The 17854-nt window shown below is 38.7% G+C and overlaps 5 protein-coding genes, 1 non-coding gene and 1 pseudogene across 7 annotated transcripts; 5 read left to right on the forward strand and 2 right to left on the reverse strand.

Annotated features, from left to right (window-relative positions):
• The first annotated feature begins 234 nt into the window (after nucleotides 1–234).
• On the forward strand, nucleotides 235–1215 carry LOC149075178 (histone H2A). The gene has a single exon (XM_089242455.1). It carries the CDS (start codon nucleotides 496–498, stop codon nucleotides 868–870), a length of 375 nt encoding a protein of 124 aa, XP_089098581.1. The 5' UTR covers nucleotides 235–495; the 3' UTR covers nucleotides 871–1215.
• Nucleotides 1216–1430: 215 nt separating this feature from the next.
• LOC149075179 (histone H3) lies at nucleotides 1431–1841 on the reverse strand. The gene has a single exon (XM_089242442.1). It carries the CDS (start codon nucleotides 1839–1841, stop codon nucleotides 1431–1433), a length of 411 nt encoding a protein of 136 aa, XP_089098568.1.
• Nucleotides 1842–2070: 229 nt separating this feature from the next.
• LOC149075180 (histone H1-III pseudogene) lies at nucleotides 2071–2700 on the forward strand (annotated as a pseudogene). Its single transcript, XR_016193965.1, has one exon. The product of XR_016193965.1 is annotated as a histone H1-III pseudogene (transcript).
• Nucleotides 2701–3082: 382 nt separating this feature from the next.
• On the reverse strand, nucleotides 3083–3837 carry LOC149075181 (histone H4). Its single transcript, XM_089242458.1, has one exon. It carries the CDS (start codon nucleotides 3454–3456, stop codon nucleotides 3145–3147), a length of 312 nt encoding a protein of 103 aa, XP_089098584.1. The 5' UTR covers nucleotides 3457–3837; the 3' UTR covers nucleotides 3083–3144.
• Nucleotides 3838–4053: 216 nt separating this feature from the next.
• LOC149075182 (5S ribosomal RNA) lies at nucleotides 4054–4172 on the forward strand. The gene has a single exon (XR_016194246.1). It is a non-coding gene; the product is annotated as a 5S ribosomal RNA (ribosomal RNA).
• Nucleotides 4173–4655: 483 nt separating this feature from the next.
• On the forward strand, nucleotides 4656–5601 carry LOC149075183 (histone H2B). Its single transcript, XM_089242449.1, has one exon. The coding sequence runs from the start codon at nucleotides 4902–4904 to the stop codon at nucleotides 5274–5276; it is 375 nt and encodes a 124-aa protein (XP_089098575.1). The 5' UTR covers nucleotides 4656–4901; the 3' UTR covers nucleotides 5277–5601.
• Nucleotides 5602–7194: 1593 nt separating this feature from the next.
• Nucleotides 7195–8292, forward strand: LOC149075184 (histone H2A). Its single transcript, XM_089245372.1, has one exon. It carries the CDS (start codon nucleotides 7456–7458, stop codon nucleotides 7828–7830), a length of 375 nt encoding a protein of 124 aa, XP_089101498.1. The 5' UTR covers nucleotides 7195–7455; the 3' UTR covers nucleotides 7831–8292.
• Nucleotides 8293–17854: the final 9562 nt, after the last annotated feature.

The following is a 17854-nucleotide window of genomic DNA, read 5'->3' on the forward strand; positions in this document are numbered from 1 at the left end:
ATCGAACCTAAATATGAATAAAATAATTTATTTCCTTGAAAATTAGCAAAATTTTCCGTCCCGTATACGGGACGTTAGTAATCATTTAACTTCAATGACGAAAGAGACATGCCATACATGCAGTAGTTCTAAACAAACAAACACCACCTCTAATAACAAACGAAAAAAGAAATAAGTTTCATTTAAACACGAAGAAATATATGGGGGGGGGGGGGTGTGTGAGAAAGAGAAGAGAAACCGTTAATGTCCCGTTAATACGGGGAGAAGGAAATGCGAATCAGAATCATATAGTCAGCGCAATCTTTTAGTTTTATCGATTATTATTCGGTTCAAAACTACGAAGGCGTGTCTCGTCTACAACTACGACGAACGCGGATCGCGAAAACGCCAAAAAGGGGCACTATTGGCTGAAAGGAAAACAAGGAAGGCAGAGCTCTCAGGCTGATATTGGCGGCGCCGGTTTTAAGGAAAAAATTTTTTAAGGAAAAATTAAACATGTCTGGACGTGGAAAAGGAGGAAAAGTAAAGGGGAAGAGCAAGACCAGGTCTAGCCGTGCCGGTCTACAATTTCCCGTCGGCCGTATCCACCGTCTCCTTCGAAAAGGCAACTACGCCGAGAGGGTAGGTGCCGGAGCTCCGGTATACCTGGCCGCCGTCCTGGAATACCTGGCTGCCGAAGTTCTCGAATTGGCAGGAAATGCAGCGCGAGACAACAAGAAAACCAGGATCATTCCCAGACATCTGCAGCTGGCGATCAGGAACGACGAAGAGTTGAACAAGCTCTTGTCCGGAGTGACAATAGCTCAGGGAGGAGTGCTGCCCAACATCCAGGCAGTTCTCTTGCCCAAGAAAACCGAAAAGAAAGCTTAAGTCAAGCGAAGGAGAAAGGAAAAAAAAAAAAAAAAAAGGCCCTTATCAGGGCCAATAAATCACGCAAAGAGGTCACGCTAAATCGCATTGTTTAATAATAATAGCAACACAGTCGCCTCAATTTCCCCCGGAAAAATAGAGACGGGTTCCGAAACACAATCGCATTGTCCGCCGGGGATAGCCACGCCCAGACCATAAAAGTGACCCCCCCCATAAAAGTAAACAAAGCAACTCTATTCGAGTCCAAAAGTCTGGGTTGGGTGACATACAATAGTAATAAAATACAGCGTCACATTTCTCTCTGTGCTGCGCGCAAAACAAAAACAAAAAAAAAAAAAAACATACGCGGCTTGTCGTAACTTTCTTTTCTAATCAATCGAATTCGTCAGAAAAATATTTAAAATTGCATGTAAAGTTGTATATGTAATACAGTATACGTATTAATAAAAAAAAAAAACAATTTCAACTCGTGTGTGGCAATGCGAGTGAAAAGGCGCACCTCTTTGCATGTGTTGGCCCTTAGAAGGGCCGTTTTTTTTTTCCTACTCCTCCTTCACGACTTAAGCTCGTTCACCCCGGATCCTACGTGCAAGCTGAATGTCTTTGGGCATGATGGTAACTCTCTTGGCGTGGATAGCGCACAAGTTGGTATCTTCGAACAGACCGACGAGATAGGCCTCGCTGGCCTCCTGCAAAGCCATGACAGCAGAGCTCTGGAAGCGCAAATCGGTCTTGAAGTCCTGGGCGATCTCACGGACGAGGCGCTGGAAGGGCAATTTCCTAATGAGCAATTCCGTCGACTTCTGGTAACGACGGATCTCTCTGAGGGCCACGGTACCGGGCCTGTAACGATGGGGCTTCTTCACTCCCCCCGTCGCCGGGGCACTCTTACGAGCAGCCTTGGTCGCGAGCTGTTTCCTGGGGGCCTTGCCTCCGGTACTCTTCCGGGCAGTCTGCTTGGTCCTAGCCATGTCTGCGTATCGATGAAAGAAACGTCTGAACGCGTTGAGAGCAAGACGATAAATGCTCAATTTTTTCGACAAGACAAAAGCGCCAAATTCAAAGTGTAACGGCCGATTACGACGCGATTGGTCGATTTCGAAAACGAGAAACGCGATTGGCTGAAACGAAGCGCAAAGGGAATCTACTGCAAAAAAACGAGAAATTACTGATCATTTCGTTACGTGAGTGCAAGCGAACATGTCCGAAGGTGCACAACCAGCTCAATCTGCCGCGCCAGCCGCCTCGACCCCGAAGAAAAAGGGGGCGAAAGCTGGCAGCAAGAAACCGAAAGCTGCTCCCTCTCATCCGAAAGTATCGGAAATGGTGAACAGTGCCATCACCAGTCTTAAAGAACGGGGCGGATCTTCACTCCAGGCCATCAAGAAGCACATCGGTGCCCAGTACAAGGTGGACGTGGACAAGCTTTCACCCTTCATCAAGAAGTACCTGAAGAGCGCCGTAGTCAGCGGAGCCCTGGTTCAGACCAAGGGCAAGGGTGCCACCGGATCTTTCAAATTGAGCGCATCCGGGCAGAAGAGCAAGGAACCCTCTGCCGCTGCCAAACAGGTGAAGAAACCCAAGAAGGAAGGCGCTTCGAAAAAACCCAAATCCCCCAAGAAGACCGCAAAGCCCAAGCAGAAGTCCGAGAAAAAGAAAGCAGCCCCCGCAAAGAAATCGACGGTCAAGAAATCTGCTCCGAAGACCAAGTCTCCGAAAAAAGCAGCCAAGCCATCGAAACCGAAAGCGGCGAAGCCGAAAAAAGCAAAGTCCACTCCGAAAAAGACGACGGCAAAGAAAGCAAAAAAATGAGGGAGTAAGCCCAAGGCTTGAAGGAAAAAAAAAAAAAGGCTCTTTTCAGAGCCAAGAAATGTTTGTGAGAAGGTGCCGAACTCGCATATAAATATATGATACGTGTTATCATGGATAACATATAAATACATAACATAAATAATCAACGCGATTTTGTTATTAAAGCGCGCGAACACAAATATATATATATAGAACATAAATAAAGCCCCTTACGAGGTCTGACGAGACCTCGCAGCTCTGGGGGGCGTATAGTACTTGACCTTTGAAGAAAGTACGATTACATTACAGCAATATTTTTTTTGTAACAAATATTTAGTACCAACCCTTTAAGTTTATTTTTTTAAACATATTTAACAAAGTTATGCGACTCAGTTTCAACCTATCATATATTTTTTGGCCCTGAGAAGGGCCTTTTTTTTTTTTTCTCCTCCGCGTCTTCTATGGAAACCGCATATGCTGTTTTTAACCGCCGAAACCGTACAGGGTTCTGCCTTGTCTCTTCAGCGCATAGACCACGTCCATGGCGGTGACGGTTTTCCTCTTGGCGTGCTCGGTGTAAGTGACAGCATCCCTGATAACGTTCTCGAGGAAAACTTTGAGAACTCCACGGGTCTCTTCGTAAATGAGACCGGATATACGTTTCACACCACCACGACGAGCCAAACGACGGATGGCGGGTTTTGTGATGCCCTGGATGTTATCGCGAAGAACTTTACGATGTCTCTTCGCTCCTCCTTTGCCCAAACCTTTTCCTCCCTTGCCTCGACCAGACATGTTGAATTTGCGAAATCTCAAGCAGAAATGAAAGGAAATCGACAATAACCACGATCTCTGTCTCGAAAACGCGGAGCTGACGTCACTGCTGTCTAACGGGCATTGGTCCGCCGACGAAGCGTTATTCGATTGGTCGATAAAAGACTTGATTTATTTCCCCCCCCCTTTAACAGGAGGAGGGGGGGGGGGAGAGAGAACCGTTATCCCCCCCCCCCCTCACGGAGAAAATTAACGCAGCAGCACTGAAAGTTGGCGGAATCGATGCCTACTGTAAGAGATTGAACTGGAAAAAGAAAACATTTTCGGCGGAAACGAGAATGGCTTAAAAATTTTGCGCAAAAAAAAAAATATATATATATATATAGAAGGGCCCTTAGGCGATATTCTTCACATGTCCGTCAACCAGCTTGTCCGTCTGCGCTTTCGGCAGATGAAAGAGCCTCCTTTGTGATGTCATCAATTAGAGTACCAGTGTGATGTGACACCATCTGTGCCCCAACTCCCACGGGAAGAAAGGAACAAAGCAGCGGAAATGGACGGGCTCCTTTGAATAGATTTTATGACCACTTAAGAAGTGTGAAAAGAGCATTATGTATCGCCAACGGCCATACCATGCTGAAAACACCGGTTCTCGTCCGATCACCGAAGTTAAGCAGCATCGGGCGCGGTTAGTACTTGGGAGGGTGACCACCTGGGAACACCGCGTGCTGTTGGCATCACTTTTCTTTCTTTTTTTAAATCGGTAAGTAACATAATTTTCCAATAATTTAATTTAAAAATATGTGTGTGTGTGTGGGGAAAGAGAGAATAAAAGAAAATTAAACATAAATTAATATACTATATGGCCAGTGATATGGGCCTATATGGCTCTGCTTAGTGCTGCCATCTACTGTTGGCATTTTTTTTCCTTTCAGTAATTTCTTCTAATCCCACAATCCATGGCAAATTTTTTTTTTAATAAGATTTAATTTAAAAATATTCAAATAAAAGAAAAATTAAATTTATTTCAAATAAATCAGTGATTCATATATGATTCTACTTAGCACTGCGAGATACTGTTGGCATCATCATCACATTCATTAATCTTTTTTTTTTTTATTCATTTGATAATTATGTTTAATTGGATAATCCATCAATAACATTTTCTACAAGCGATTGAATTTTTGAATCAGGGGGGGGGGGGGGGGGGGGGAGAAAGAGATTAAATTCATTCAATTTCTAAGGTAATTCAGTTCCAGAAGGCGCAGTTGATACATGGTTCTGCTCAGTGCCGCCATCTACTGGTGATAAATACGAATTCTCTTCCCCCATTGTTTATATTTGAGATTGGGTTGCGGAAAATCACAAATGAGAAACTTCACTTGTGGAGTAAACTTGTAGTCCTTTCAGTACAAACGACATTAAAAGTCGAAATTTAAATTTCATAAATTTTTTTTGGAGTTAAAATGCCGCCACAACCTTCAGGAAAAGCTGTGAAGAAGGCCGGAAAGGCCCAGAAGGCTGTCCGTGCCGGAGACAAGAAAAAAAGGAAGAAGCGAAGGAAGGAGAGCTTCGCAATCTACATCTACAAGGTTCTGAAGCAGGTCCACCCAGACACCGGGATATCTAGCAAGGCTATGTCAATTATGAACTCCTTCGTAAATGACATCTTTGAAAGAATTGCAGCGGAATCATCACGACTGGCCCACTACAACAAGAGAAGCACCATCACCAGTCGAGAAATCCAAACTGCAGTGCGGCTGTTACTCCCCGGAGAACTCGCCAAGCACGCAGTGTCTGAAGGAACGAAAGCTGTCACCAAATACACCAGTTCAAAGTAACGTCTTTTCGTTCGGGGTGGAAAAAAAAAAAAAAAGGCCCTTTTGAGGGCCAATAAATCGAGTAAGAAGGTTCCAACCTCGTCGCAAACGTGTCAGAAACAGACGTGTTGCCTAACATAACGGTAATTTAATATAACAATATAATAAGGTGTAATGTTAAGAGTGCTTACCTTTGATGATGAAGAAGAAACCAAGAATCCTTTTGAATTTATCCCTAAAAAAAAAAAACCACATCAATAAGAACGCTATTCAAACATATATCAATGAAATTTCTGCGAAAGAGAAATTGAATGTGATGGCAGAAAAAAAAAAAGAAGAAACTGTCTTGGGTGGGATTCGAACCCATGCTCGTGTGGAATCTGAATGAAAATTCAAATAAAACCCCCTTTTTTTTTCGCCCGCGGCGCCCCCGCGAGGGGTTCCCCAGGTAAGGTATAGCTTCGCAACAATACTTTCTACCACACAATAGATATACCACGTGATACGCTCGGCGCAACAATATATAAAATATCATTATCTGCCTCCGAATATATTCTCTCGAGTCCATTGTCTTATCCATTAGGCCACAGTCATCTGTTACAATTAACACGATTTATTTATTTTACATACAATATGTACATTACATTTATGTATTTTACATACAATATGTATATTACATACAATTTATTTCATTATCATAACCGAATGCAGATTCGAACCCATGACTCTCGTAAACACTAGGCTCAGGATTCGTGTCCGTCGTCTTAACCATTACGCCACTAGACACGACATACATCATTCCTAGTTAGCTACTGAAAGTCTGCGATGCAAAGAAACGAGAAATCCAACTTCTTTTTTTTCTTTCACACAAAAATATAGTGAAATTATAATTTCCTAAATTCATCTACGTTAGTAAACAATTAAATATTCATTTATGATTTCATACTTCTTTTGTGAATATAAACAATATTTTTAGTATTTCGCATGTGTCCACTTTGTTCGATTTCATTTTAGCCCCCCATGTATTATATTCACATTGATTTTGTGCACATAACATAACATAATTTATACATTACTTTAGTATTTCCCATGCGTTCACTTTGTTTCGACAAGTTTATTTACTTCATTTTAGCGTTTTCTTCGTTTAGCCTAACGTTTCACATTCATTTTGTGCATATAAACATTACTTTAGTATTTCCCATGCGTTCACTTTGTTTCGACAAGTTCATTCCCTTTCAGCCCTTTGCACATACCCGCATCATATTAGAATATCTGTGCTTTGTGCTGCCTTTCAACTCGTTTTTTTTTTTTTTTCTTCTTTTCTTGAAAGTTCAGCCCATTCAGTAAAAGTAAGTACCGAACCTAAATATGAATAAAATAATTTATTTCCTTGAAAATTAGCAAAATTTTCCGCGTAGTCCCGTATACGGGACGTTATAATACATCCGCATCATATTAGAATATCTGTGCTTTGTGCTGCCTTTCAACTCGTTTTTTCTTGAAAGTTCAGCCCATTCAGTAAAAGTAAGTACCGAACCTAAATATGAATAAAATAATTTATTTCCTTGAAAATTAGCAAAATTTTCCGCGTAGTCCCGTATACGGGACGTTATAATACATCCGCATCATATTAGAATATCTGTGCTTTGTGCTGCCTTTCAACTCGTTTTTTCTTGAAAGTTCAGCCCATTCAGTAAAAATAAGTATCGAACCTAAATATGAATAAAATAATTTATTTCCTTGAAAATTAGCAAAATTTTCCGTCCCGTATACGGGACGTTAGTAATCATTTAACTTCAATGACGAAAGAGACATGCCATACATGCAGTAGTTCTAAACAAACAAACACCACCTCTAATAACAAACGAAAAAAGAAATAAGTTTCATTTAAACACGAAGAAATATATGGGGGGGGGGGGGTGTGTGAGAAAGAGAAGAGAAACCGTTAATGTCCCGTTAATACGGGGAGAAGGAAATGCGAATCAGAATCATATAGTCAGCGCAATCTTTTAGTTTTATCGATTATTATTCGGTTCAAAACTACGAAGGCGTGTCTCGTCTACAACTACGACGAACGCGGATCGCGAAAACGCCAAAAAGGGGCACTATTGGCTGAAAGGAAAACAAGGAAGGCAGAGCTCTCAGGCTGATATTGGCGGCGCCGGTTTTAAGGAAAAAATTTTTTAAGGAAAAATTAAACATGTCTGGACGTGGAAAAGGAGGAAAAGTAAAGGGGAAGAGCAAGACCAGGTCTAGCCGTGCCGGTCTACAATTTCCCGTCGGCCGTATCCACCGTCTCCTTCGAAAAGGCAACTACGCCGAGAGGGTAGGTGCCGGAGCTCCGGTATACCTGGCCGCCGTCCTGGAATACCTGGCTGCCGAAGTTCTCGAATTGGCAGGAAATGCAGCGCGAGACAACAAGAAAACCAGGATCATTCCCAGACATCTGCAGCTGGCGATCAGGAACGACGAAGAGTTGAACAAGCTCTTGTCCGGAGTGACAATAGCTCAGGGAGGAGTGCTGCCCAACATCCAGGCAGTTCTCTTGCCCAAGAAAACCGAAAAGAAAGCTTAAGTCAAGCGAAGGAGAAAGGAAAAAAAAAAAAAAAAAAGGCCCTTATCAGGGCCAATAAATCACGCAAAGAGGTCACGCTAAATCGCATTGTTTAATAATAATAGCAACACAGTCGCCTCAATTTCCCCCGGAAAAATAGAGACGGGTTCCGAAACACAATCGCATTGTCCGCCGGGGATAGCCACGCCCAGACCATAAAAGTGACCCCCCCCATAAAAGTAAACAAAGCAACTCTATTCGAGTCCAAAAGTCTGGGTTGGGTGACATACAATAGTAATAAAATACAGCGTCACATTTCTCTCTGTGCTGCGCGCAAAACAAAAACAAAAAAAAAAAAAAACATACGCGGCTTGTCGTAACTTTCTTTTCTAATCAATCGAATTCGTCAGAAAAATATTTAAAATTGCATGTAAAGTTGTATATGTAATACAGTATACGTATTAATAAAAAAAAAAAACAATTTCAACTCGTGTGTGGCAATGCGAGTGAAAAGGCGCACCTCTTTGCATGTGTTGGCCCTTAGAAGGGCCTTAACGTTATCGAAGCATTGCGATAGGAATTCGAAATATAATGAAGATGGCTGTATTGTAATTGTATCAGAAAAAAAAGATGGCAGCACTTCACTATAAGTCAAGAAGAAACATTAGACGGCAGCAGTGCAGAATTACCGGGTGAACAATAGGTGGAAGTACTGTATGATCAGCAGGAAAAACAACAGATGGCAGCACTATCATTATCGGGAGTAACAACAGATGGCAGCACTATCATTATCGGGAGTAACAACAGATGGCAGCACTGTATGATCAACGGATGACGGTACCATAATTATTGGGAGAACCAGTAGATGGCAGCACAAACTAGTATGAATGTAGTACGGTGAAGGAAACAGAGAGGGCAGCACTGTTGAAGAGGCTGGGAAGGGGCGGAGTAATCGATGTGCGTGAGTGAAGGAATCGATACAGGAAATGAATGTGATCGATTAGGCAGAGTATATCGATACGGGAACGATTAGAGGGGGGGGGATGCAATCGATAGGCGAAAATGAATGCGATCGATTAGGCAGAGTATATAGATATGGGAACGATTAAGGGGAATGGAATCGATAGGCGGAAATGAATGCGATCGATTAGGCAGAGTATATCGATATGGGAACGATTAAGGGGAATGGAATCGATAGACGGAAACGAATAATCGGAAAGAATATGATAGGAGTGTAATCGATATGTTGGGAAAGAATGGATGTGATACATAATAATAATGAAGTCCAGGGAAAAAAAGTCCAGGGAAAAAAAGTCCAGGGAAAAAAAGTCCAGGGAAAAAAAGTCCAGGGAAAAAAAGTCCAGGGAAAAAAAGTCCAGGGAAAAAAAGTCGAGGGAAAAAAAGTCCAGGGAAAAAAAGTCCAGGGAAAAAAAGTCCAGGGAAAAAAAGTCCAGGGAAAAAAAGTCCAGGGAAAAAAAGTCCAGGGAAAAAAAGTCCAGGGAAAAAAAGTCCAGGGAAAAAAAGTCCAGGGAAAAAAAGTCCAGGGAAAAAAAGTCCAGGGAAAAAAAGTCCAGGGAAAAAAAGTCCAGGGAAAAAAAGTCCAGGGAAAAAAAGTCCAGGGAAAAAAAGTCCAGGGAAAAAAAGTCCAGGGAAAAAAAGTCCAGGGAAAAAAAGTCCAGGGAAAAAAAGTCCAGGGAAAAAAAGTCCAGGGAAAAAAAGTCCAGGGAAAAAAAGTCCAGGGAAAAAAAGTCCAGGGAAAAAAAGTCCAGGGAAAAAAAGTCCAGGGAAAAAAAGTCCAGGGAAAAAAAGTCTTCAATTAAAATGAATGAAATGCTATGTACAGGTTAATTTACTCTGATATTAGACAAAGTAATGTTCCAGGGGGCGATAGAAGCTATGGGTGTACCATAGGATGTTACAGGTTAGATTGCGTTAGGGGGTGATGGAAGAAAAATTTCTGAAGGGGATGATAAAATAAAAAAAGGTTGGGAAACTGTTACATTATTTGTTTATAAACTGTTTCCCAACCTCTTTTTATTTTATCATCCCCTTCAGAAATTTCTTTTCTTCCATCACCCCCTAATGCAATCTAACCTGTAAAATCCTATGGTACACCCATAGCTTCTCGCCCCCCTGGAACATTCCATCGCCCCCAGGGGGCGTTAATGGGAATCACTGTGTTAGACGAACGTTAACTTGGATTAATTCAAAGCAATGTTCTGGAAGAAGTTCCAGCCTTCGATGATATCAGCCCTTGCGTGCACAGGGCCGAAATCAACTTTCAGCCAGCGTGCTATGGGTTGATCCAGGTTAACATTCGGTGATGATAACATAAATGATGTCAATTATAAGAAAAACGGTAAAGTACACTAAAGCAACGTAACTGACATGCAAGTAACGAAGTATCAATATGAACAAAGCAAAGTATCAACACGAATGAACGAACCAACCAACTATGAGGACGAAAAACATGAAGAAACCTGAACAACATGTTCTTTTAAAAAAAAAATCAACGCATGAATGACACTAAGAAACCTGAGCATAGAACATCAGCATAATTCAAACATGAACAAACTAAATGAACAATATCGTGAATGATCCCATGAAAAAAAAAATTCACCATGAACTAAAGAAACATGAATGACACTAAGAAACCTGAACATAGAACATTAACAAACAATCCCATGAAAAAAAAAAAAAAAAGACATGAAAAAGAAAAGGCAACATGAAGAAACATCAACAAATTAATAAAACAATATAATATATAAAAAAAGTAAACATAAAAAATATCATAATAAACTATCCAAGAAACTGCCCTGAAAATAATAGTGTGTATAACTGATAAATCTTATTAACTTGCTTCGTGTTTCGTAATATTCGACAGAAACATGTGTGTGACTCGTAAACATCGGTTAAGTCATCAACGCAATAAAAAAAATAACTGATACATACCTTGACTTGTCATCAAAAATCATTATTTTTCTCACTGTCATGACCAACATAGTAACCTGTTGTGAAATAAAACCATCAACGACGCAAATAGCCATTGACTAGTTTGTACAATGTAACGCGGAAAAGAATTTCAAGCAAACACACACATGAAATGTAAACTCACGAAACTCAAGAAAGACCTTCATCCATCAAATTAATTGCCAGACAGAAAATATTGAAATTAAAATATTAAAACAAAGCAAACCTCCAATTTTCATTTTGACTAAATATGTAAGGCACGTTGAAATAACACACACGTTTCACAAGTAAAAAGCAGTTTCTATCGTACAACACAACACGAATACAGTAGAAAAATTCAGGCCAAAAAACTCAATACGAAAACTCATGTTAATATAAGGCAAAAACCTTTATTTGTCAATTAATAATTAAAATGAACTGTGTCTTCCCATTTAAAAAAAAACAAAAAAACCCACCAGCGAATAAGGCAAACCTTCATATTTCATTTTGACTAAAACTTTGAAAATAAACATGACACAAGTACAAAAATGCAGGCCGAAAAACTCATGTAAATATAAGGCAAAAACCTTTATTTGTCAATTAATAATTAAAATGAATCATGTCTTCCCATTTAAAAAAAAAAACCCCCACCAGGGAACAAGGCAAACCTTCATGTTTCATTTTGACTAAAACTTGGAAAATAAAAAACATAACACAAGTACAAAAATGCAGGCCGAAAAACTCATGTAAATAGAAGGCAAAAACCTTTATTCGTCAATTAATAATTAAAATCAACCGTGTCTTCCCATTTAAAAAAAAAAAAAAAACCCCACCAGCGAATAAGGCAAACCTTCATATTTCATTTTGACTAAAACTTTGAAAATAAACATGACACAAGTACAAAAATGCAGGCCGAAAAACTCAATATGAAAACTCATGTAAATAGAAGGCAAAAACCTTTATTTGCCAATTAATAATTAAAATGAACCGTGTCTTCCCATTTAAAAAAAAAACCCCCACCAGCGGATAAGGCAAACCTTTATGTTTCATTTCGACTAAAACTTGGAAAATAAAAAACATAACACAAGTACAAAAATGCAGGCCGAAAAACTCATGTAAATATAAGGCAAAAACCTTTATTTGTCAATTAATAATTAAAATGAATCATGTCTTCCCATTTAAAAAAAAAAACCCCACCAGGGAACAAGGCAAACCTTCATGTTTCATTTTGACTAAAACTTGGAAAATAAAAAACATAACACAAGTACAAAAATGCAGGCCGAAAAACTCATGTAAATATAAGGCAAAAACCTTTATTTGTCAATTAATAATTAAAATGAATCATGTCTTCCCATTTAAAAAAAAAAACCCCACCAGGGAACAAGGCAAACCTTCATGTTTCATTTTGACTAAAACTTGGAAAATAAAAAACATAACACAAGTACAAAAATGCAGGCCGAAAAACTCATGTAAATAGAAGGCAAAAACCTTTATTCAATTAATAATTAAAATCAACCGTGTCTTCCCATTTAAAAAAAAAAAAAAACCCCACCAGCGAATAAGGCAAACCTTCATATTTCATTTTGACTAAAACTTTGAAAATAAACATGACACAAGTACAAAAATGCAGGCCGAAAAACTCAATACGAAAACTCATGTAAATAGAAGGCAAAAACCTTTATTCGTCAATTAATAATTAAAATGAACCGTGTCTTCCCATTTAAAAAAAAAACCCCCCACCAGAGAACAAGGCAAACCTTCATGTTTCATTAAACCTTCATGTTTCATTTTGACTAAAACTTTGAAAATAAACATGACACAAGTACAAAAATGCAGGCCGAAAAACTCATGTAAATAGAAGGCAAAAACCTTCTTTTTTCAAACCGTTTCCTTCCGAAGAATAATTAAAACTTCGAAAAAAAATTGTTCTTGCAAAAAAAAAAAAAAAAAAAAAGCGAACACAAGGCAAACCTCTCACTTTCATTTTTTCACTAAAAATTCGCGATCATAAGCAATGCGTTTCACGGATAAAAAACAATTTCGTCCAGCGTTAAACAAATTAATTACATAGAAACATCTAATCGACACACAATCTGTCCCGTGCATGCACACTTGGGAAACACGAAATAATCAAAAACCATCACTTTTTATCATATTAACAAAAGGCAAGCACGTTGCGGTTGCCATTTCTTTTCCATTCACCCCAAAAGAAATGGCGCAGAACAACAAAAAATCTCTCAACAGCGGTCGGGATCGACATAGCGATATCGAATTTAATTTCTGAAATAAGTAATCACGTAGAAAAATTTTCTGAACACACAAAAGTTCATTAAACCTGAAAGAACAGCGTCAGTTAAATTTTAACCTGTTGACTGAAACGAACTTATTTGTCAAAAACGTATATAAGCGTCTTCCAATAGCGGTTCGAGTTCTATATACCAAAAAATTAATATTGAAACAATGTACTGAATCCCTAAAGCAACGAGGGGGAGGGGGTCATTCTCCGCAAAATAACGCATAAAAAACTCCGCAAAAAAACGAACCCTGTATTATAATTTCCACATGACACCAAAGAAAGAGTGACATGACATGGCAATAAAATACTCAGCAAACGGCATATCGATCAAATGATATTAGCATTACCAGCAACTTTCAATCTTGGAATCTAAAACACAGTATTAAAAAAAGAAAAAACTTACAAGTTCATCCTTTCTTGTTTGCACCAAGCAGTACTATATGATGCTATCCAAAAATCGGTCACGGAAAGAATTTCCCTGAGAAATTTCCTGGCAACTTACACGACACGCCCTAGTCAAAAAGCTAACCGAAAACACGAAACGCGAATTTTGAAAAAATAATAACGGCCGTAGATGGAGCAAGAACAACGCCATACCACAGCTACCACTTCCAAGAAGATGAAACAAATGAAGATGTCCGTTGGAAGTTCAAATCGTACAGCACAAAAAAAGTGGGGGAGGGGGGTAACCACCACATGCGCACCAACAAGAGAAGCAGTTTCCTTATCTTTGTCCTGTCTCCTAAAGTTGTTTATTATCAACAGGCAAGGAATGACGCTCCCTTTAGCAATAAATTTAACAACCCAACCCCCCCTCCTTCAGCTTCTGTCTTCAGTGAGAAAAAAGAGACTTTCACCTGTCATCTCAGGGAGGAATGGAGCTATTCACACACACTGGCAGGAAGTGGAAGTGGGTAGAGGGGAGTTTCTGGTAAAGATTCATTTTCACATGATCCAGCACTGAATAAAGCTAAATAGGACAGAGAGAAAAATTGAAATGCCATCCTTCAAAAAAAAAAAAAAAAAAAAAACCCTCAGATCAGGTTGAGTTGATACTTTTACTCCCCTCCGTATCTCTGTATTATTATTTGTTTACGCCGCTCACACTGGACTCACTTTTATCATTTGTTATTGTTTTCGCACAGTAAAGACCAGTATCCAAAAATATAATTTTGACAGTAATTTCACTACCCTTGAACATTTCAAAGGGTTTTTTGTACCTTCAAAATGCGCGGCAAAACAAAAAAAAGTGGAACTAAGATAATATAAACCGAAATCCCGACAACGAATGTTTTTTCCGTAAAATGTTCCGTGTTAGCCAATACGTGACCGACCTTATGTAGCAAAACAAGCGATGCGGAACAGTCTTGGACAGGGCCGCAACTGGGGGGGGGGGGTGCAGGCGAATCTCGTGCCCTGGGCGCTGGAGCAGAGGGGGGAGCAAATTTCATTCTCAAACATTACAAGGGAGGGGCGCCAAAATGGGCACTTTGCGATGACCAAGCATCTAATTGCGGCCCTGATATTGGAAAGGATTTCAGGACAACATTTCTTGACAGTGGAGGGCTTATTATTATTAAGAAGCAAAATATTTCGGTTTAAGAGACACACAGGTGTACATACCCTCCCCCCTCGGGCAAATAACCTTAAAAATTATACATTTTTGCTTTTGCAAAATCCTTAATAGCAATCTACTATATTTGTATAATTTGGCAATATATAGATGATTCTCTTCAATCAAAATCAATTATAAATTTTGTTGATACAATTACAATTTGGTAAAAAAAAAAAAGAGGAAAAATTCCATTTTCCAGCACATTGATGCTGTAACTATGGAAAATATAAAGTAAGCCACATCACATCAAGGTGGTGCGCAAATGCGAGCCGATCTCCCCGTTAAAAAGTCTCGCCACAGAGAACAACAGTCCTACAACGATAAATCATTCAATCATAACACTTCACTCATAGTTAGAAAAACTGGTGGCAGATGGCAGCACTACACATAACAAGCATTACAGAGAAACAACTTTACGTCAGGTTTCACTACACGTACATTCCCGCATGTGCCGATTCGTTGGGGTTTCCGCGGTGGTGGGGGGGGGGGTGCATGTGTGGTGTAGCAGTAGTAGGTAGGGCCTCCAAAAAATGGCTCGGGATCCATGATGTTCTTAAGTCAGCCACCTTGTTTGGCAATTTGCCTGTTGTGGCGTTGTATTTGTATATGTTGTATACATGTGTATACATATGTTTACAACATACATATACATATATATGTTTATTTTTATTTTTTTGCTTTCCTACATAACCATATAGTAAAACTAGGTTATAATTTATAACGACATTCATAAAATATTACGCCATAAAAAAATCAAGATACATATTTGAAAATACTTGAATGGAATGCATTGGATCCCACTTATAACATTTTAGCAAAAAAACTAATAATACCTTATCCAAAAAAGCATGAATTACCAGGGGCCCGACCATTTGTAATGAATTCATAAAAAATTATCAGACATTAAAATAAATAGTCATCTCAAGGAAGAAGTTCCTATATTTGCAAATTCCATATTTAATTTTTGAAAAATTCATGTAATAATAATATATAATATGTATTATATATATATGTTATTATTTAATATGTTAATATTATATATGTTAATATTATTTGTTATTATTATTATTATTATAACAAATTATTATTATGTTACAACAAATAATATGTATAAACGGGAAGGAAATACAGTTGAATCCCGCTTTAACGAATACTGTTATAGCAAAAATCTCGTTTTAACAAACACTTTTCTAATTTCTCAGATAAATTAACATAGGAACATTACAAAACCCTGGAATTCCCTCATAACGATAATTTGTTAAAACAAAGTGATTTCTACGTTCTCTTGGAGTTCCTTATAACGGGACTCGACTGTATGTCCCTAAAAGCTTAATTGTGCATGTTTTGCTTTAATTACTGTCTTTTTTTGTATTTATTTTTGTATCGCGTGTGAATGTGCCCGTTTATGTGTTTTTGCAATGAAAAAACAGCAGCGACAAAATGCTTTACGCGGGCAAAATCGAAAACAGCGGGTAAAATCGAAAACAATTTCAGACACTCAGATTTTCTATACTCAATTTTCACACCTATCGTTTTTTAAGCAATTTTTGATTTATACACCCACAAAGATCCGTAACTAGGGAGATCAGGCCTATTTTCCCGGGGCGCTGAAGAAGACGGGGATGCCCTGGTGCCATATGTACAAAGGGTTAAGGTCGGTAGCAAGTTCGGGGGGGGGGGGGGGCAAATTTAAGTAATTTGTGGTCGAGAACTATAAATTATAACATGAAAAAAGAAAGCCTAAAGCTGGTAAGGCAGTAAATCTGTATCTGCAAACGGATTTAAAAAGAAGCATTTACATGCATTCGTAATCAAAGTATGGCCAGCCTCCAAGAGACTGGAGAAATCCCTTCGTTATAACAAAATTTTGCCATAAAAGAATTCCAGGTTTCTCGTATTGTTCCTATATAAATTTATTATATAAATTTTTCTGGGGGGAATTGCAACAGTTATCGTTTAAACGAGAGATTTTTGTTATAACAGTGTTCGTTAAAATGGGATTTTTTATTTCAGAAATCTCTCTCCCATATTCCTATTCTCATTAAGATATTCTACTCGGATAACCTGTTTCTAAGAAAAACTCGAAGTATGAGAACTTTAATTATAATAACAACAGAGATCAAGGTTGGGGTTTTGGACAAGAGAAGTGGGAAAAAACTGAACATAAAACTGTCCAAAACCTCCAAGTTTCATAATGTTATGTGGAAACCTTTGGTTTTTTCAAATGATACTAACATATTAAAAAAAAAATTCTAGCAGAAAATAAAACTAACTAAATCAAAAATATTTCAAAAAGGTGTCATTTGGTTTTTTTCCTAAGTTAATTGTTTCACCAAATTTATGGTTTTAAGCTGGAAATCTGATATTTTGGACAGTGCTTGTCCAAAACACTGCCAAATCAGTCCAAACATTTATCTTTAAAAAATACATTATATTGAAGGTACCAAATACGCAGTCACAGTTATAATCATTGCATTATTGTGAAACTAAACATAAATATTATTTTTTATTAGATACCAATATAATCATGTGTGTAGCGACCTCTACTTGAACTTTCATAGACGGCAGAAAAATAATGATGTCGTGCTTCGCAATTCTCTGGTGCGAATGTTTGTTACCTAGCAACGCAAGTTGCGATAAAAAATCTAACGTTTTTCTTACAGTCGGCAAGTAACCATCGTTATGTCCTTCATTTCTATGTGTCCGTACCAAATAAATCATATTTACTTATTTAAAACCTTCTGATTGTTATTATCATCAATAATGGAGCTGAACAACCGGTCCCTAAACTGGTGACACCAGACGTGATTTCGAACAGCGTAGCCTACATTTGATGCCGCCGGCCGTGATTTCGAACAGCAAGCTTCTCAAGGTAAGCGAGTAATCGTTTCATCCGTTCCAAATGGACAATCCGCCGAATGTCGATCGCGTAGCTATAAAGCCGCCTCTACTTTGGAAAAACAATCCAAACTTGTGGTTTATCCGATCGCAGCGATAACTGCTAATGAAACAAAGTTCAACCATACTATCGCTGGTATCGATGCCGATATTTTACCGAAAGCCCAAGATTTAGTTCTAGAACCTCCCCAGCACAATAAATATGATGCACTGATGACACGTTTGATTCAGGTTTACACGGAGAGCGAATCATCAAAAATTCATACGTTACCAGACCATTGTTTGAT

Source organism: Pholcus phalangioides, unplaced genomic scaffold (genome assembly GCF_987345545.1).
Source record: "Pholcus phalangioides strain wild (caught in Gottingen) unplaced genomic scaffold, Ppha-v1.0 ptg000015l_1, whole genome shotgun sequence".
Classification (NCBI taxonomy): Eukaryota; Metazoa; Arthropoda; class Arachnida; order Araneae; family Pholcidae; genus Pholcus; species Pholcus phalangioides.

Excerpts from the sequence above, each read along its gene's own strand:
- LOC149075183 (XM_089242449.1), top strand. The coding sequence starts at position 4,902 with ATGCCGCCACAACCTTCAGGAAAAGCTGTGAAGAAGGCCGGAAAGGCC.
- LOC149075184 (XM_089245372.1), top strand. The coding sequence starts at position 7,456 with ATGTCTGGACGTGGAAAAGGAGGAAAAGTAAAGGGGAAGAGCAAGACC.
- LOC149075178 (XM_089242455.1), top strand. The coding sequence starts at position 496 with ATGTCTGGACGTGGAAAAGGAGGAAAAGTAAAGGGGAAGAGCAAGACC.
- LOC149075179 (XM_089242442.1), bottom strand. The coding sequence starts at position 1,841 with ATGGCTAGGACCAAGCAGACTGCCCGGAAGAGTACCGGAGGCAAGGCC.
- LOC149075181 (XM_089242458.1), bottom strand. The coding sequence starts at position 3,456 with ATGTCTGGTCGAGGCAAGGGAGGAAAAGGTTTGGGCAAAGGAGGAGCG.